Raw genomic sequence first — 21,751 nt, 5'->3', positions numbered from 1 at the left:
CCTCTCCTATGTAAAAGCAGTTTGCCATTCTGAAATCTCTAATTTTAATCCTCAGAATGTGAAGAAGTACATTTGTTGATTTTGTTAAAAGACCTTTGAAACATTTTGCTTAAAAGTACTAAATCCCAGAAAATCCAATTAAATTTATGAATTGAGAGAAGAGTAACATTTTCATTTAAAATTTTACAATAAGAATTTTTAATTGTCATGAAAGAACCATTTCAGTGGTTTGTGGATTCGTGTCAAATGACAATTGAGCATTTAAAACAATAACATAGCAACTGCCACTTTTGATCTTTATTTCCTAAATGGAAGAATGAGTCAAAAATGTAAGAGGAAGGAGAAACTGATGAATCTTTTAGCCTGGGTTCTAGCAGGATCATAGAGGGACTAAATTCTTTAACTGAACATCTTCCCATTTAAACATTGGGCTTTTTCTTTGTGGGAAATATCTTTAATAGATAATTATCCCTAATGTCTGATGAGGAATGAGCCTCTAGTTTATTAAAACCTAAACTCTTAGTGCTCTTATTCTATATGCATTGTATCTTCCCTCACTCTCCATTATCTGTTATAAAGAACTTTATATATAATTCCATTTGAGAATAAGTCCATCCTTATTGATAACTTTAATAAGAACACTCTCCTGCTTATCTGTAACACGAATTATAGTAACAGATTGCTCCTTGTCCTGGCTACACAATCACCATCTTGTTTTTTTGGGTTCTAAATGAAAATCAGTCTGTTATTACTAGTTCTTATAGATTATCAAATGAAGGATGGGGCATGGAACAATAAGTTGTGACTATTGTATTGATAGAGATTATATGAGTAATATAGTGATTGAGGGTGATATTGGGAATATATTTTAGAAAAATTTCAAGTATCTGCTTGCTTTAACTTTAGGCATCTCTCAAAACTAAACCCATCCACAAAATCATCAAGAAACGAGCTCCCCCCTGCAACAATGACTTCTGCCGACTGGGCTGTATATGTGCTAGTCTAGCCTTGGAGAAACGCCAACCTGCCCATTGTCGCCGGCCTGACTGTATGTTTGGCTGCACTTGTTTAAAAAGAAAAGTTGTGCTTGTTAAAGGAAGATCCAAGAAAAAGCGCTTCCTGAGGAAGACTGCTCGAAGAGACTCGATATTTTCTGGTCCTGTTGGGGAGCAGAAAAAGGAGGGAGGGAAAGATGTGACCAGGGAAGAAGATCGGTTGAAAGAAAAAAAGAGAAGAAAGAAGGTGGAATATAGTGAGTTTTATTTGATAATTTTATGGGAAGATTTATGTATGTATTGATTATTGCAAAATTGTTTAATTTTAGCAATCCAAATAATTCTTTTATATTTAAGGGATTGATTACCTCTGATTTGGAAGTTCTCTCCATCATTTCGTATTGCTTATTCTTATTTACTCATCCTATGTTTCCTGTTAATACCTTCTCCTTAGTTTGACATGAAATCTCCTTGACTTAATGCTTTGCTTTTTCCTGATATCTCTAGGGTACCAGTGGAGTAATCTAGTTCTCTGTCTATCATCCTGCTCATCCTCTCTTCCTGTTATACAGTTCCTTAATGGCATCTTTTACGCATATTTTCTTAAGAAGCCATGCAACTTTGCCCTTTGTGTGATAATTCATTTTTAATTCTTTGAAGACTTACATTTCATACCTCACTACTAGACATCCAGTATTAGGCATTAGATTAAAAAAAATTATTGTTCTGGACTTTCACAAGGTTGACAGGAAGCCTAAAACAGTTTAGCCCAAGATTAGTTCATTAAGCACCTTGTTTGTACCAGACACTATTGTGAAGACAAAACAAAATTGTTACTGCTCTCCAGGAACATTTTACTTTTTACATTGATTTTACTGGTTGATGGCAACATGTATTTTAGTAGATGGATAGTTAAAACATTTGTTTAGCATTTACTGTATGCCAGGCATTGTGCTAAGCACAAAGATAGGACCAAAGCTAGACAATCACTGCATTCAGAGAGCTTACATTATAATGGGAGAAGACAACATCTAAAGTAGAGCTAGAAAGGAATGGAGATTGAGTTGAGATATGCATGCTTTGGCATGGTGATTGCCAGGAAAAAAATCCTGGCAAGATAAGGTGATGGTTTGCCTGTTAGAGCTGGGAAACTCACATGTAGGAGTCCAAGGTTAAGGTGGAGGAGCGGTAAATGAAGATGATGGCTAGAGTGCAAATATCATGGTGAGGGGATGGAAGGGAACTGGAATGGAAGATTGGTTTCTGGCAAGATAAAACAGCTTTATCAATTGGATGACTAGGGATGTAGTCCAAGGTTGGGATAGGAGGCTGGGGGGATGAGGATGATGGTTGACTGTAAAGGCAACATGTGAGTATGTGATTAGGAAGCGGTATGGAAGCCATTATCCATGGTATGGAAGCCATTATCCATATATGAATAAATAGAAAATACAGTAGTTTTTGGCAAAAGGAGAGAGGAAGAGTACTAACAGCTGTGCAAAACCCATCTTAGATTAATCCCACCATCTGCCTCCTTTGTTCCTATTCATGTACTATAGAATGTGCTGGAGAAAATTATGGAATGATGTTGATTGGGTCCATTACAAATTTTTGCTATATGGTCTTAGCTGGACCTTTGCTACAGCAAGATACTCCTTTTACACATGTTATTAATTCTCTATCCCATTTGCCACTGGCTGTGCAAAATGTTTTCATTCTTCCCGAAGTCTCTTGTGGCCCTACTTTCTCCGTTCCTCTCATTTTTTTGAGGACTTTGCTTCATACTTTTTCCCTCAAAATTGAATCCATTCACCAACAGCTCTCTCTTCTGTTCTCCACTTATATTACTTGTACGTCTCTCACCTTCTTTAACTCTGACTCAAATGAAGTAGCCCCTTTCCTTACCATGGCAAACTCCCTACATTTACTTGTGAGCTTTCCCTTTCCATGTTCTCCAGTAGATTTGCCCCTGCTTTTATTCTCTCCCTTTCTAATCTTCAATCTCTAGCTCCTTCTTCCTTGATATCTCCAAATATGCCAATATCTCCCCCATCCTTTAAAAAAACAAACTTGTTCCAGCCATCCCTCCTAATTATTTTCCTTCATTTTTCCTCTCTATTGCAGTGCAGATTCCTTCCAGGAATTTAGCTATGGAGAGATTTCAGAAAATGTGATGGTAGGGTCAATTGAATATATTTTTTTAAAGGATCAAGGGCATCTAGTTATTTTGTAGAAAGTATGGAAGGAACCAAGGAAAAAGAGAAATAGTTTAGTTATGTTTCTTTTCTGATGTCTAGCACATCTTTGAATGGTTCACTTTGTTTATACATAAAAAAATATATTAAACTCTTAAATATGTCCAAAGCACCATGTTAAATTCTAGGGATACAAATAGAAAAGGAGAACAGTGTTTACTTTTCAAGGAGCATACTTATTAATGAAGAAGATATAGGAGATTTCAACAGCAATGAAAAGACCTTATGATCCTTTGAATGTTACAGCAAAGCAGATGGTAATGTATTTTCTTTAGTGTTGTTTCCATTGATAAGATATTTCTGATGTTGAAATATTAATTTCTAATGTTGAACCATTTGACAGTGCCAAGGACTTTGATGGAGAAAAATTTCTTTTTGTGGTCTTCAGTAGCAATGATTGTCGAAGAGTCAGGAACTTTGACCCTGTAGTATCAGTTTTCAGAATGTTTCTCTGAAAGGCATATTTTCCTGAATCATGGCTGTTGGGGTTGTGTTGGAAGCAGAACTGATGGTTGGGGAGTGGGGCGGTAAGCTATTCCTTGGGTTCTTAGATTCATTGATCTAGGCCAGTGTTGGTGAACCTTTTAGCGATCTCGTGCCCAAACTTCACCCTCAAGCCACCTGTGAGGGCCCCTCCTAACCCCCTTCCCCCCCATTATCCCAGACAGGGGAGGAGGGAGGAAGTGCTTGCATTGGGCTTCTGGGCAGAGGGATTTGGGTATGTGAAAAATGTTCTCAGGTGCTGTGAAGAAGGGGGATTGAGCAGTCCCCTCTGGGCACGTGGAAGAATGGGTGCCATGCATTTGCCAACATGGATCTAGGCTGTCTCTATAAGGGTCTAAGGGGAATTTGTGTTAGTTGATATGATCTGCCTGGGATGTGTCACCTCATGGCTTGTCCTTTGGTGCCTTTCTACTTTAGCTAGGATGGATTTCTTGCCCTTTTAGTAGTAGTTGATTGGCATTTGATGAAGTTTATAATATAGTAAATTGATATTCTAGGAACTGTGCTAAGCCCTAGGAATATAAAGAAAGGCAAAAAGTCAGTTTTTGCCCTCAAAGAGCTCTTATTCTAATGGAGGAGATCACATATCAACATCTATAGGTGTTGATATGTGATCTCCTCCATTTTGTGTGTGTGTGTGTGTGTGTGTGTGTGTGTGTGTGTGTGTATAAAACCTATATATCGGTTAAAGAGGAAATAATCAACAGAGGAGGAATGCATTAGGATCGGAAAAGCCTTCCTGTAGAAGGTAGGCTTTTATAGCTGGCACTTTAAGGAAGCCAAGAATTTTTCCTTTGGATAATGATTATGGGAACTGAGCTGGAATAGAGTCCTGTGCCTGGTAGACACGGTTAGCCCAAGGATTCTTGGTCTTCCCATCTCATTGATGGTCATTGGTTCATGGTGGTGGGTCCATAGGTTGGAAGTAGGGTCAATAGTGTTGGATAAAGGATAAAGGCAAATTAAGGGTAAATTATGGAGATTGAAAAAATTGGTCGTTAAATAAGTACTGAAATACAAAAAGGGCAAAATCATGGGAGAAAAGAATAAGGAGTTTAGACTCTGTCGTATGGACATTGAAGAGCTTTTGAAGATTTTGCAATGATGCAGCCAATATGATGTTTTAGAAAATTTATTAATAAGTAATATTGAAAGCTTCTTAAGTGCAAGAATTGTCTTTCCTTTTGGTTTTAGGTATCTCTTGTGCATAGTGCCTTACATATTATGAAAATGGAATAATTAATAAATTGTTTTTCAATGAAATTTAATTACAGAAGAACATCTATAGCTTCAGAACATATATTCCATCACTTACAATGGATGACTGAAACAAGTGAATTACCTGTTCATTCTCACTTTTAAAAAATTTCTATATCTGTGTCTAGTCTCTCTCCCTGCTCCTGTCCCTTGGCTCAATGCTCCCAGGCCTCCTACTCCTGATTCCCCCAAAAGAAAAAAAAGGAAACTAAAAAAAAGTAAAAATGGAAGCAGAAGAAACTGATTGGGACAGACTGTTATAACAGACGTCCAGCACTTAGTGCACAGACCGCCAGTACTGGGAGTTGACTTTGGATAACTGAAACTGGAAAGTGAAACTGAGGATAAGGGACTCCTATGGCATATGACTGTTAAACATTTATGTGGTACTTTAGGTTTACAAAATTCTTTCCTCATAGCTCCATCATCTTTATGAATTCCATTCTCTACCCTTCTCTCAATACCTCTTCCCACTAGTCTTCGCTAAGCAAGGTGTACTTCTGGTGATCTAGATTCTACAGCAATTTCTCTGTTGTTCTAGTTTCAGCCAGCACTCCTCCCTACCCATTATCCCAACTTTCTTTTGTAAGCAATGGACCTCAACTCTGTCCAGCTAAGAATGGAAAAGAGAGAGAAATATAGGAAGGAGAATCTCAATTTTCGGTGATCTTTTATATGAATAAATCTCAAGACAGTAGAAACTGCCTAGAACACACACTATCCTGCCCAATCCTGCAAAAAGTAGTAATAGCCTCTTAAGTGTGATAGCTCAGCCATAGAAATAAAGATTTTGAGGGAACTAGATCAGGGACCAACCAACATGTGGGAGCTAAGCTCAAGTTAAAAGATTGGTATATACCTAGAGCCAAACATTCTACCCAGAAGTTACTTGGGAGAGGCCAGTGAAAAGTTAATTTTCTTTAAGTGTCTAGTACTGATTGTATAAACCCACCAGCTTAGTGGAAAAAGTCAGAAAGAAAGGGTTATGAGAATTTAAGGAAAAAGAAGATTTAACACCACCAAAGATATCAGAAAGAGAAAAATTCAGTTAAAAACCTAGAGCCACAAACAGGTAAATCAACAAGGAATACATTAAAATCAGATGGGAAGATGAGTAACAAGACATCTAAAAGATTACAAATGTTTCTAAATAAATATTGCAAGGTAAAGGAAATTGTACCTGATGATACATAGATCCCTGTGAATTTCCAGGAGAGCTTGGAGTTATAGCAAGATGTTCCAGAATAATCTGACACAAATTAGAACCATAAGAGAAGAATTTAGGTAAGAACAAAGAGCAAAATGTATTGCCTCCACAGCAGAAGTAAGAAAGAATTAATCTTTCATAAGGAAAAAAAAAGGCAAGCCTGGACATGGGCTTGTCATGATGCAGAAAACAATAATTAAAAAAAGGCACAGGTAAAAAGAATCCAGATTCCTTCCATATAAAAACAACCAAAGACCCCTCCTTTGCTCTTGTATGCATAACTATTAATTCAGACATTTCTAATGAGAAACAACAGATTCCAAATTACCAGGGGACATACTCTTTAAGGTAAAGGAAAGGACTTTTTTGAATAATATAATATTACTCATCAGGAACCTCAGAAGGGTATGGAACAATATATCCTGAAAAGCAAAGGAGATCAAGAGGTAAAACAAAATGATATGCCCTGTAAATCTGTGCCTAATCATTGTTGAAAAAGATGGATTTCCAATGAGACATCTGAAATATTTCTAGGGGAAAAAAGACTTAACATTTACAAACATTTCATAGCAATAAAAACATTAAGTGTAAACAAATACAACTGTTGAGGAAAGCAAAAATAGCAATTCATATCTAGAGCTTTAAAAGAAGAAAAATCGAGGTATCTGTGAGGTTAAAAAGATCTCTAAAAGATTTCTTTCTAGAAGGAGATAAAGATCAAAGTGGAATTTTAAAAAGAGGAGCAAACTTGAATCACCAAAGGACTAAAACACTGCTATTCTCCCACTCCTCTACAGTTGAATCAATGTATTTTGTAAGATTACATTAAAAAGTGGAGAGCATAGATAGAAGGTGGAGACCATGTAGGTGAACCCTAATCAAATCATGGTAACAGGGAAAATGACTCTGAGTGCCCCTAACAAGAACAGTAACCTACTGAAAAATGGATATGTCAAAAGGAGAGATTGAAATGGGGGAAAGGAGGGAAAACTTGACTCAATGGTGGGAAGGGGTTCAGAAGAACATCTACATGGGGGGAAAGTTATAATCTCCAGTGAGAGATGAGAACCCGACCAAATGGAGACCTAAATTATAAAGGAGAACAATCTTCTAATTTTGATGGAATATGTATCATAACTAGCACTTATATAATACTTTTAAAATTGGAATATTACATTAGTTATATTTGATCACAACATTCCTGTGAAGTTGATTATCCCTTTTTGGCAGCCAAGAAAACTAAGGTCAAGAGAGGCTAAGCAACTTGCCTGGGATCCCACAGGCAGTAAGTATCAGATGCAAGATTTGAACTTTGGGTTCAAATCACTGTCTTCAAGTGTAGCATTTTTTTTTTTAAATCCTTACCTTCTGCCTTAGAATCATTTTGATTCTAAGACAGAAGAATGATAAGGGCTAGGCAATGGAGGTTAAGTGACTTGCCCAGCGTCACACCACTGGAAAGTGTCTGAGATCAAATTTGAACCCAGGACTTCCCATCTCTAGGCCTGGCTCTCAATCCACTGAGCTACCCAGCTTCCCCCCCCCCCCCCCCCACCAAGTACGGCACTCTTAACCAGTCTGCCATCTAATTAAGTTGTTCCCTCCTGCTGATTCACAGGAGAATTCTTTTTTTTAATTAAACATTTTTGAAAAAGGTATTTTGTTTTCTCAATTACACTTAACAATTTTCCACATGTTTTCTGAAATTATCTCCCTACTGTAATAAGTAAATACTAGCTGGTGTATTGATAACTAAACTATTATTAATAAGCTATTATAACTATTATTGATAACATCAATAACAAAATGGTAATATAATAGCTAGTTATTATAATCAGTTAAAGCTGTCAGGGCCAAGCTGGTTTCAGGTGGTGGATTGAAGGCTGAATTCAATCTAATACAACTTGAATTTATTATGGAGGAGAGGTATAAAAAGGAAAACAGGAGGTAGGGATAAGAGTTGAAACTAGGAGAGTATATGTGTTTTTTTTTTTTTAATTTTTTAATATTTTATTTTTTTAGAAAATTTTCCATGGTTACGTGATTCTTGTTTTTACTTTCCCCTTCAACCCTCCCCCCATATCCAACGTGCATTTCCACTGGTTTTAACATGTGTGATCAATCAAGACTTATTTACATATTATTGATAGTTGCATTGGTGTGGTCATTTAGTGTCTACATCCCCAACCATATCCACATCAACCCATGTGTTCGAGTGGTTGTTTTTCTTCTGTGTTTCCACTCCTGCAGTTCTTCCTCTGAATGTGGGTAGCGTTCTTTTCCATAAATCCCTCAGAATTGTCCTGGGTCATTGCATTGCTGCCAGTACAGAAGTCCATTACATTCGATTTTACCACAGTGTATCAGTCTCTGTGTACAATGTTCTTCTGGCTCTGCTCCTTTCACTCTGCATCAATTCCTAGAGGTCTTTCCAGTTCACATGGAATTCCTCCAGTTTATTATTCCTTTGAGCACAATAGTATTCCATCACCAACATATTCCACAATTTGTTTAGCCACTCCCCAATTGAAGGGCATCCCTTTGTTTTCCAGTTTTTTGCCACCACAAAAAGCATGGCTATAAATATTTTCGTACAAGTCTTTTTATCTATGATCTCTTTGGGGTACAAACCCAGCAATGGTATGGCTGGATCGAAGGGCAGGCAGTCTTTTGGAGCTCTTTGGGCCTAGTTCCAAATTGCCATCCTGAATGATTGGATCAGTTCACAACTCCACCAGCAATGCATCAATGTCCCAATTTTGCCACATCCCCTCTAACATTCATTACTCTCCCCTTTTTTCATTTTAGCCAATCTGCTAGGTGTGAGGTGATACCTCAGAGTTGTTTTGATTTGCATTTCTCTAATTATTATTATTACACTTTCTCATATGCTTATTGATAGTTTTGATTTCTTCATCTGAAAATTGCCTATTCATGTCCCTTGCCCATTTATCAATTGGGGAATGGCTTGATTTTTTATACAATTGATTTAGCTTATTTGAAGTAATTAGACCTCTCTGTCAGAGGTTTTTGTTATAAAGATTTTTTCCCAGTTTGTTTTGTTTTTGTTAATATTATATTATGTCTAAAGTTCAAACTCTGCTAATATATTTAAATAAATCCCCCCCCCCCCAAAAAAAACTAACTCCTCATGGAGTTTCTTCTTGTCTGAAAACAGACCTGACTTAACTATACTCTCTGACTAAAAATGAAATTCCATCTTACTATCTTATCCTAAGCTAAATTATAAAAATCTTAAATTGATACAAATTCTTGGTCTTCAAACACCTCCTTAAAATAACTTTCTAATATAACTGTCATTTTCTCTTCAGAGAGACTTGACTGCAGCTCCTTTCTTCCTCCACTCCAAAGGTACAACTGTTTTTGTCAGTTCACTCAAAGCAGATCTCTAGCGCCCCCTCAGTTTCTCAAGAGAAAGTCTTCAGTAAACACACTTTCAGCTCAGTGTGAATTTCCAATCTCAAAGTAAACTGTCTCAAATAATAAACAGATCTTCTTTTCTGTCAGAGAATGACCTAGCCACCAACTGTCCCCAAAACAAGTCAGAGAGGATGGACCCAGAACTCCCAACTGACTCGTCTCTTATCCTAGGCCTCTTAAAGTGACCACTGCAAATTCTATGTGTCTTCCCTCTTAAAGTGGACAAACCCTTTCTCTTACTTGAAATTTGTTCTTAATGACAGCTAAATAAATTCTCATCACAATACTACCCCACCCTCTCCCAAAAGATGGTAATCAATTTGATCTGGGTTATATATTATGCAAAATATATTTCCATATTGGTCATTATTTTAAGTGAATACTCATATAAAAACAAAACCCCCAAAACAAAAACATGAACTAAAGTGAAAAAACAGTATGCTTTGATATGCATTCCAACTCCTATGGTTCTTTCTCTGGAGGTAGATAGCATTCTTTGTCACAAGTTCTTCAGAATTGACCTGTAACATTGTTTTGAGAGTAGCTAAAAAATCTTTCATAGATGTTGTACAATATTGCTCTTGCTGTGTACATTATTCTCCTGGTTCTTATTTTACTCTATATAAGTTCATGGAGGTCTTAATAGCTTTTTCTGAAGTCATCCTATTCATCATATAGCATAATAGTATTCTGTTGCCACCATATATCACAATTTGTTCAGCCATTCCCAAAATGATGGACATTCCCCATAATTTCCTATTCTTTGCCATCCTGAAAAGAGCTGTTATATATTTTTGTACAAATAGATCCTTCCCCTTCTCCCCCCCTTTTTAAATCTCTTGGGGATACAGACCTAGTAGTTGCATTTATAGGATCCAAAGGTATGCACAGTTCTCTAGTCTTTTGGGTGTGGTTCCAAATTGCCCTTCAGAATGGTTGGATCAATTCACAACTCTTTTAGTATCCAAATTTTGACACATCTCCAACATTTATCACCTTACTCTCATATTGGGGCCAATCTGCTACGTGTGAGGTGTTACCTCAGAATTGTTTTAATACAAATGCATTTTCTGAGTGATTTAGAACATTTTTTCATAAGATTATTTATGGTTCTGATTTCTTAATTTGAAAGCTGTTCATATCCTCTGACCGTTTGTCAATTGAAAAATGTATTTTTATAAATTTGACTTCATTCTCTGTGTATTTGAGAAATTAGATCTTTATCAGAGAAAGTTGCTATAAATCTCCACCCCCTCCCCCCAGTTTGTTGTTTCCCTTCTAATCTTGGTGACATGAGTGTTTTTGGTATAAAACCAAATATATAATATAATCAAAATTATTAATTTTACTTACAATTTCCATAGCTCTTGTTTGGTCATAAATTCTTCCTTTCTCCTTAGATTTGCTAGGGAAACTATTCGATGTTCTCCTAATTTACTTATATTATCAACCTTTATGTCTAAATCATAAACCCATTTTCACTTTATCTTGGCATAGTGTGTGAGACATTGGTATATATCTAGTTTCTGCCTTATCTTTTCCCAATTTTCTCAGCAGTTTTTGTCAGATAATAAGTTCTTATCCCAAAAGTTGGAGTCAGCTGGATTGCTAAGGTCATTTTGCCCTTGTATATGTTGTATCTGTTCTATTCAGCTGGTTCACCATTCTATTTCTTAGCCAGTACCAGATTGCTTTGATGATTACTCCTTTTTAATACAGTTTTGAGATCTGATACTGCTAAGCCACCTTCCTTCACATTCCTTTTTTTTTTAATTTTCATTAATTTATTTGATATTCTTCCAGATGAATTCTGTTACTATTTTTTCTAGTTCCATAAGATAACTTTTTGTTAGTTTGATTAGTATGGTGTGGAAAAAGTAAATTAATTTAGATAGAAAAAGAATTTTTTTTAGAGATCCATTAAATCTCTTATAAAAGTTTATTAATTTACTTTATGTCTTGTTCATTTTTTCGTTAGATTTATCTAGTTCTGAGAGGGTAAGGTTGAGACCTCTCCCCACCAGTATAGTTTTACTGTCTATTTCTTCCTGAAGCTTATTTAATTCTTTAAAAATTTGGAGAATATGCCATATATTTAGTATTGATATTCATTGTCTATGATACCTTTTTATCAAGCTGTAATTTCCTTCTTAAGCTATTTTAATTAGATCTGTTTTTGTTTTACCTATGTCTGAGATCATGATCGCTACTCCTATTTTTTACTTCAGCTGAAGCTCCATAGTTTCTTTTCCAGCCCTTTAATTTTTTTAATTGATTAATTAAGAACATTTTTTCTGTGGTTACATGATTCATGTTCTTTCCCTCCCCTCCTCCCAACCCCCTCCCATAGCCAACATGCAATTCCATTGGGTTTGGATGGCATTCTTTCTCATGGGTCCCTCAGAAATGTCTTGGATCCTTGCATTGCTGCTAAGAGAGAAGGCTATTACATTCAGTTGTGCCACATTGTATCTGTCTCTGTGAATATGGTTCTCCTGGTTCTGCTCCTTTCACTCTGCATCAATTCCTGGAGGTCATTCCAGTTCACGTGGAATTCCTCCAGTTCATTATTCCTTTTCACACAATACTATTCCATCACCAGCAGATACCACAATTTATTTAGCTATTCCCCAATTGAAGGGCATCCCCTCATTTTCCAACTTTTTGCCACCACAAAGAACGTGGCTATAAATATTTTTGTAAAAGTCTTTTTCCTTATTATCTCTTTGGTGTATAAACCCAGCAGTGATATTCCCCAGCCCTTTAATTTTACTCTTTGTGTCTTCTTGCCTCAAATGCTCTCCCTTCTCAGCTATATTAACTTCGCTTAAAACCCTAACTAAAATTTGACCTTCCACTGGAAGCCTTTCCCTACCCCTCTTAATAATCATTACTTCTCTTTGTTAATTATCTTAAATTTATTCTTTATGCTTTTTTTGGTACATGGTTTTACCTCATTAAACTATGAGCTCTTCTGGAGTGGGGGACTGTTTTGCCTTTCTGTTTATTAGCACACACATTCCTGGCAAATAGTTTACACTTGAATATTTTCTGACTGAGATGCATACAATATTAGGAAAACAATAACATTTTTTTTAGCATTTTATTTACAATTTTATATTAAATTATTTTTAAAAATACTAAACTTATTTCCAATTCCATGTAAACACAATTTTCAGCATTTGGTTAAAAAATTTTTTTTTGAGTTTCAAATTTTCTGTCCCTCTCTCCTTCCCCATTCTTGAAGGCAAGCTTGATATATGTAGTATTGTATAGTCATGTAAAGGGTATTTCCATGTTAGTCATATTGCAAAAGAAAGTACAAAGTAGAAAAAGAAAAAAAAAATTAAAAAAGGTAACCTTCAATCTGTATTTAGACCATCAGTAAGTCATTCCCTTTTTTTTTCTTTTAAATTTTAAACCCTTAACTTCTGTGTATTGGCTCCTAGGTGGAAGGGTGGTAAGGGTGGGCAATGGGGGTCAAGTGACTTGCCCAGGGTCACACAGCTGGGAAGTGTCTGAGGCCGGATTTGAACCTAGGACCTCCCATCTCTAGGCCTGGCTCTCAATAAGTCATTCACTTTTGATATTATTACTGTATACAATTTTTTAGGCCTTTCTGAGAGCATTCTGCTTTGTCATTTCTTTTAGCATAATACTATTCCATCACAATTGTATATCACAGCTTGTATAGTCATTCCCCAAATGATGGGTATCCTTTCACTTTCCAATTCTTTGCTACTACTAAAAAGAGCTGCTATTAACATTTTTATATATATTCTTTTCCTTTTTGTTTTTTAATATCTTTGGGATATAAACCTAGTTGTGAAATTGCAGGGTCAATGAGTATGCACAGTTTTACAGCTCTTGAAGTATAGATCCAAGTTGCTCTCTGGAATGGTTTAATCATTTCACAACTCCACCATAACTGTCTCCATTTCCTCACTTTCTCTCCAACATTTGTCATTTTCCTTTGAGTCAGTCTGTTAAATATGGGGTTGTACTTTGGAGTGGTTTTATTTTGCATTTCTCTTAATAGTGATTTAGAGCTTTTTTTTTTTATGACTATAGTTAGTTTTTTTTTTTACATTTATTAATATTCATTTTTAACATGGTTACATGATTCATGCTCCTCCTTTCCCCTTCAACCCCCCCCCCCCGCACCCCCCACACCCATGCGCATTTCCACTAGTTTTGTCATGTGTCCTTGATCAAGACCAATTTCCAAATTGTTGGTAGTTGCATTGGTGTGGTAGTTTCGAGTCCACATCCCCAATCATGTCCACCCCAACCCATGCGTTCAAGCAGTTGTTTTTCCTATATGTTTCCTCTCCTGCAGTCCCTCCTCTGAATGTGGGCAGCATCTTTACCATAAATCCCTCAGAATTGTCCTGGGTCATTGCATTGCTGCTGGTTCAGAGGTCCATTACATTCGATTTTACCACAGAATGTCAGTCTCTGTGTATAGAGTTCTTCTGGCTCTGCTCCTTTTGCTCTGCATCAGTTCCCGGATATAGTTAGTTTTGATTACTTAATCTGAAAGCTGCCTGTTCAAATTTGATCATTTATAAATTGTTGAATTACTTGTATTCTTATAAGTTTAACTCAGTTCTCTCTATACATGTATGAGAAATGAGGCCTTTATCACAGAAACTTGCTTTAAAAATTACATCTGTGATTACTGGGTATTTTCCTTTATTGTTCCCCCCGTTTATTTTACTCTCTTGCTCTTTTCATTGTTCTCAAAAACGTTTTGCTTCTGACTACTCCCATCTCCCATCTTTCACCTCTCCCACCTCCCAATCTCTTGGGATTTACAAATAGTATCTCATATAAGAATATAAACAGTTTAATCTTATTGAATCTCTCATGATTTCTCTTTCTTGTTTACCTTTTTATTCTTTTCTGGAGTCTCATTTTTGAGAGTCACATTTTCTGTTCAGCTCTGGTCTTTTCATTAGCAATGCTTGAAAGTCCTCTATTTCGTTAAATACTCATTTTCCGCCCTTGAAAGATTATCCTCAGTTTTGCTGGTAAGTGATTCTTGCTTGTAATACTAGCTCCTTTGCCTTCAGAAACATCATATTTCAAGTCTTCTGATCCGTTAACATAGAAATTACTAAATCTTGTGTTATCGTGATTGTGGCTCCACAGTGTTTGAATAATTTCTTTCTGCCTGCTTGTTATATTTTCTACCTGACTTGAGCACTCTGGAATTTGGCTATACTATTCTGGGTATTTTCATTTTGGGATTTCTTTTGGGAAATGATCAATCGATTCTTTTTCTGTTTTACCTTCTTGTTTAAGAATATCAGAAAAATTTCCCTGGATAATTTTTTGAAAGATGATATATCTAGGATCTTTTTCATCATGACTTTCAGATAGTCCAGTAATTCTTAAATGATTTATCTTTGGTCTATTTTCCAGGTCAGTTGTTTTCCCAGTGAAATAGTTCATATTTTCTTCTTTATTTTCATTCTTTTGATTTTGTCTCATTGTTTCTTGATGCCAGTAAAGAGACCATTGCAATCTTCTGACTTATTGTACAATACCTTTACCCTTAGATTTAGAGCTCCAGAGGGCCCTGATGCTGTGGAATTGTTGAGGCATAGGCTCATTGAATTCTACTTTGGGCATTGCCTGTGAGTAATTGCACTGCAGGCTCATCCTCGTGTAACAGATCTTTCCTGCCAACCTTATAGGTTGTCTTGGGAAGGAAAATTGTTTTTACCTCTTCTTTTGTGGGTTCTGCCACCATACAATTTATTTTGAGGCCTTATTTTAAAGTTGTTTGGTGTTGAATTTGTGAGTCACTGGGAGACTTGCTGCCTTTCCTCCAGCATCTTGACTTTGCCTCCAACAATAAACATTTAATCATATTAAATAAAAACATCCAGAACTTCATTTCAATGCAAAGCTGCCCATTCTCTTCAATGTTATCGTATATGTTTTTAAAATGCTCTCAGTAAGAAGATGAGATAGAAATGAAATGTTTAAAGTTGGGCAAAGAAGAGTTAAAACTATTCCTATTGGCTGATTGCATCATTTCCTTGGATAACTTTAGTGGTTCAGTAAATAAGTTAATGGCTTCAACACAGTTGGAGACTACCAAATATACCCACAAATATCAATAGCATTTATATATAATTAAACACAAAAAACATGAGGCAACAATGGATGGGAAAATTTTATTCAAAATTGCTTCATTACGCATCATATATTTTGCATTGAATATACAAAAGCAAACTCGGGAATTGTATATATGTATTACCAATTGCTCTTTTAAAGACATAAAAAGAACAACATATCAGTGGTCATGAGTAGGCTATGCCAGTTTAATAAAAATTATAATATTACAAAGTTAATGTATAATTTTAATAGTATTCTATTTCAACATTTCATGGGAATATTTTATAGAACTCAAGTAATAAAATATCTAAAATGTGTAGGAAAATAACGAAAACAGGAAAGATGATACAGGGGAATGGTGGTACACTCAGTTCTTCAACTATCAAATAGCAGTCATCAAAACCATATAGCATTGTTTAAAATATAGATAACCAGACAGGAAAGAATTAAAAATAATGGAATTTAATCATTGTTTAATAAGCTAAAAAACAAATGACAGGAGAAACTCCCTTTTTGGCAAGAATTTCTAGAGAAACTGCTATGCTTTCTTGAAGACATTAGGGATTAGACTAGTATTTTATATTATATTCCACATTAAATTTAAAAAATGACATGTGATCTGAATAGTAAAAGACGATACTATACAAAAATGAAGATAAAAGATAAAATAGATAATTTTGATTGTAGTAAATTGAAAGGCCTCTGTACAACAGACAGAGCTCATTTAGGCTCAGAAGGGAACTTGATTGACTAGAAAATAATGGTTTTTTTTTCAAGTTCCTCAGATAAGAGTCTGGTGTCTAAAGATATATAGTTAAGTAGCAGAAAAATGAGAGCATAAGACATTTCCCAGTAGACAATTGATCAAAAGATGGGAAAAAATGAGTTCTTACAAGAATTGCACACTTTTAACAATCGTATGAAAGATGTTTCAAATCAACTAATAATAAGAGAACTGCAGATCATAACCACCCTGAGATTTCACTCATACCGAGAAATTGGTGAAGATAGCAAAAGACTGTAATAAGTAATATCTGATAAGATGTATGCAACATACATTAATACATTATTGGTAGAGTTTTGAAGTAATACAACCATTTGGAAAGCAGTTTGGAATTAGGAAAATAAAGTGACTAAAATGTTTATAGCCTTTGACTTAGAAATTCGGTTGCCTAGATATATATCTCAAGGAGTTCACTGATTAAAAAAAAGTGTTCTAGATTCCAAAAAAAAACAGAACATCATTTTTTGTGGAAGCAGAGGGACTAGAAAGAAATTAGATATCCATACATTGAGAAATGGCTAAACAAATGATGGAAACAAATGTGATAGAATACTATGTTATCAGACAGGATTACTGTAAAGAATTCAAGGAAACATGACAATAAACTGATCCAGAGTACAGTAGCCAAGAAAACAATATACACAATAATTATAAGAATGTAACTGGAACAACTATGATACAATAAAAAATTCATGTTGTAAATATATAAAGAACAAGAAGAGAGATGAGAAGACAACTTTCCCTGTTTTTTTGAAGGACTACAGGGCAATGAGAATAGCATATATTGCCAGCCATTTAAGTGCTAATTTTTTAAATCTACATTATTTTTCTATTTTCAGCTGTTTACTAGATATTTCCACTTAAATGTTTCTATGTATCCTAAGCTGAGCGTCTTTTTTTAAAAATTATGAACTTAATAGGTATCAATAAACATGAACATTTCCCTATAATACGAAGAACAGAAAATGAGAATCTGTGCATGTTATTATATATAGCTTGATTTTTTTTAATGCGTGTGTGTGTGTGTGTATACACACACACACACACACACACACACATACACACACACACCACTATCACTGCCTTACTTGTCTTTTCCCATCTGAACTTTATTCTGTTTACTATGTATTTTTAAAAATGTTACATTAATTCTTTTTTTGAGGAGTCACTATTACTCCACTTAACAATTTTTCCATGGGGGGGGGAAGCCTCTTGTAACAAATATGGTGAAACAAAACACACACATTGGTTGTATCTGAAAATATTTCTCATTTTTTATCTCTAGTCTGTTAACTCTTTCATAAGAGGGGAAACATGCTTCACCACTAGTATTCTGTAGTTAAGATTGTTGCATTCAGTTTTCATTTAGTTCTAAAAATCAGTTTTTACTAACCTCTGTTAATAAATAACACTTGGGGCCTCAAATTTCTTTGTCTACAAAATGAAAAGGATTGGACTGTGTGATTTAAGATGTCTATTATGGGGGCAGCTGGGTAGCTCAGTGGATTGAGAGTCAGACCTAGAGATGGGAGGTCCTAAGTTCAAATCCTGCCTCAGACACTTCCCAGCTGTGTGACCCTGGGCAAGTCACTTGACCCCCATTGCCCACCCTTACCACTCTTCCACCAAGGAGCCAATACACAAAAGTTAAGGGTTTTAAAAAAAAAGTCTATTTTACTTTTTAGCCATTGAACATAGTCTGGTTTAAAACTTTGAAGTCATCTTTAAAAATATTATTATACTTTTTTCAAACTGTTAATATTCCTTGTAAAATATGTATGATATTCTTGACTTTTGCACTTTACTTCCATTAGCCTTGTCCAGATATTTTATCATGTTGCATTTGGATTGTTATAGTAAATCTCTGGTTGACCATGCTCAATTTTCTCTCACTTTAATTCTTTTTTTACCTGCCAAATGAATCTTCTTTGCAGGACCCCTTGATCTTTAATACTGCCATTGCTTACTTTGTTAGCTCCCAATTTTCATGTCTTTTTGAGACTTTTTGTTCATATTTAACCAAGCTCATTGTTTCTGAAATTCACTCATTGTTTGCCTCTTCTCTAATGCCAACATTTATGCCCATCTAAATCTGATACATACTTTGAAACCTAGTTAAAATCCCATTTCCATGAATCCTTCCCCAACGTTTCCTGCCAGCATTGATCTCTCTCTTTCCTCTAAACTGCTCCAAACATTAGCCATACAGTTTATATCATAATTTTTATGAGCAAGTTACATTGCAAGTAACTTGTTTTATATGATATTTTCACTTAGTACAGCGTTGCACATTATAAGTAGGTACTTAACTACATAGCTATTTGACGTAAGTAATTGATTCCTGTCTGGGAACTTTGTCATGTTAGGAACATTATAGAAAAGAAACAGTATAAGGCAATAAAGAATGTACCAGTCATGACATCAACAATATATCCTGCAGGAATTCAGAGGTGGCAAAGAACACCTTAGGTTAAAGTATCCAGGGAAGAAAAGTTATTTATGTAGATGGATTTGAGTTGGACCTTGATGGGAAACCAGAACAGTGTTGCTAGTTAGTTATTTGTGTATTTATCTTTAAATCTTCAACCAGTCAATAAGTATGTGTTAACTGCTTATTGTGTGATGCAAAACATAATATGTGGTGCTATGTACTTTTTTTTTTTTATTTTTTATTTTTTAACCCTTAACTTCTGTGTATTGACTTATAGGTGGAAGAGTGGTAAGGGTAGGCAATGGGGGTCAAGTGACTTGCCCAGGGTCACACAGCTGGGAAGTGTCTGAGACCGGATTTGAACCTAGGACCTCCCGTCTCTAGGCCTGGCTCTCAATCCACTGAGCTACCCCGCTGCCCTGCTATGTACTTTTTTAAAGTATGAGTGACACTCTTTCAAAATGGTTATCTTTGTAATATGTTTTACACACACACGTGAGATTCATATGTGTTTGAATCACAAACCTGCCTTTTTTTGTATGTATATCTTGTTCTTTATTATCCCAGCAGTGTTTTGAATGATGTTTAGAGCTAACCTTATTAAAGTTAACCACGGTTTTTCTCTTCTTTATTTAGCTATCTGTGATACGGAACCAGAACAGCCCATTCGTCATTATCCATTATGGGTAAAAGTAGAAGGCGAGGTAGATCCTGAGCCAGTTTATATTCCCACACCTTCTGTTGTTGAGCCAGTGAAACCAACAGTTTCGCCTCACCCAGAGATTTTGCCTACCAGCAGCAAGAACAAACTTACCAATGGAGTTAAACCAGTGCGTGTGTATACTCCCAAACCCAATCCTGTGGTAAGCCTGGGGCTTCACCTTTTAAGAAAGGATCCTTTTCCCTTTCATATATAAAAATAGTGCATTTTCATCATTTATTCTCTGCAAACAATTTTTTGTTCTTTTTATATTTTTTTTTTGTAGAATAAGTTAATTTATAATCTTAAAATGTTAACAAAATGAGAGAGGTGTGAAATATTGTTACTTAACTTATTTATTTATTTTTCTGAAAGCTCTTACTTTCTGTCTTGGAATCAATACTTTATATCAAGACAGAAGAGTGGTAAGGACTAGGCAGGGGTGGGTTAAATGACTTGCCCAGGGTCATACAGCTAGGATGTATCTTAGGCCACATTTGAACCTAGGATCTCCCTTTAGGCCTGACTCTCAATCCACTGACTGTTAACTGCTTAAACTGAAAGTTGTAGTCTCTTTTAGACATCTTTATAAATAATACTCATTAATTTAAATCAAACTAATGTGAAATTTGCAATAACAAATACACAATTATTATTATCTTTAGATCATTGATCATTTGAAAATAACTTACTATTTGTTTTTGATACTGTTTTAGACTTGTTTGGAATTAAAATTTTATTTGGCCTATTTCACACTTTATTTTGTAGACTTTTCTGAAGTCTATTCTTTTGGATTTTTTAAAGTAGGATCTACCTTTTGTTTCGCATTAGTGAAGTTTATTCATTCCACAGTTCATTATTGTACCCCTCTTATGTGCAAATCCATAAGGTACATGCTTGATACTTATTTTAGTGTAATGTAGCCTAAGGGGACATTTGAGGGGATTCTCAAATCCCATATTAAATGACCCATCCTATAATGTAAAATCTATCTGTACCAAGCAAATTTTGCCTTTTAACCAGAAGTCTTTATAAAATGTTTTATTGCTATAAGCATCAAATTCTAGATTAGAAAATAACAAGGAACAGCATAATCGGAGAGCTAATAGTATCCTAATTATATTAATATATGAAGAAGTTGTGATATCAAATTTCAAACTATTAAGTTTTGTTTTCTTGGCTAAAAACATTCTTTACATTGAGGGAAAATCTTCTAATCTGACACAGTACCCAAGAGACATAATGTTAAAGTGATGAGTGTATTAGATTTGGAGTTAGGAGATTTAGATTAAAGATTGTTTTTCTACTTGCTAGCAGGGTAAATTGCATTTATTTACCCAATCTGTCTTATACAATAATTTTGAAAGTCAAAAACATAAAAAACCCTCCCCCTTTTTTTATAACTAGAAAGCACTTTATAACCATGAGATGTTGGCATTGATATCCTTGATATCCATTAAGTGCTACTAGCTGCCTTGAAACTTCACTTCTTACAGTTTAGTATTAGTCACTTGTAATGTTTAGTCATAATTTGCTTTGAGAGCAGTCATTCCTATTTTGAAATTCTGAAGGATTTTTTTTTTTGTTGTTATTTTTGGCTTGTGATCTGGAGTTTGCAAGGCACCCTGCTTTAAGTGTCGCATTATGTTTGATGGAATTCTTTTATGTAACTTTACAGATTCGAGAAGAAGACAAAGATCCAGTGTACTTGTACTTTGAGAGCATGATGACTTGTGCTAGAGTCCGAGTATATGAACGCAAACTAGAAGAAGGGGAGCAACCATCACCATTGAGGCAACAAAATTCATGCCAATCTAGTACTAAGAATTGTAGTTCTAAGGTGAGATGCTGCTCATTTTTTTTTTTTTTTTTTTTTAAGGAAAGAAGACACCTTTAAAAAATATTTAGCATTTTTTAAAGTTCCAAGTTCTCTTCTTTCCTTAAGGAGGCCCTGTCTTACTCATCGAGAAGGCAAACAATATGTCACCCATCATACATGTGAAGTCATGCAAAATATATTTCTATATCAGTTATATTGTCTATTCCCC

General features: G+C 35.2%; 1 protein-coding gene across 2 annotated transcripts in view; it reads left to right on the top strand.

Moving 5' to 3' along the window:
- Positions 1 to 21,751, top strand: part of MGA (MAX dimerization protein MGA) — an 82,279-nt gene that overhangs the window by 25,623 nt on the left and 34,905 nt on the right. For both annotated transcript variants that reach the window (XM_044665115.1, XM_044665114.1), the window contains exons 8-10: positions 907 to 1,252; positions 19,640 to 19,866; positions 21,382 to 21,543. In XM_044665115.1, the coding sequence (XP_044521050.1) occupies positions 907 to 1,252; positions 19,640 to 19,866; positions 21,382 to 21,543 (735 nt within the window). The remainder of the gene's footprint in view (positions 1 to 906; positions 1,253 to 19,639; positions 19,867 to 21,381; positions 21,544 to 21,751) is intronic.

The sequence above is a fragment of the Gracilinanus agilis genome, chromosome 2, assembly GCF_016433145.1.
Source record: "Gracilinanus agilis isolate LMUSP501 chromosome 2, AgileGrace, whole genome shotgun sequence".
In the NCBI taxonomy this organism is placed as follows: Eukaryota; Metazoa; Chordata; class Mammalia; order Didelphimorphia; family Didelphidae; genus Gracilinanus; species Gracilinanus agilis.
The sequence above is the reverse complement of the archived record's forward strand: the minus strand, read 5'-3'. Positions and strand labels throughout refer to the sequence as shown.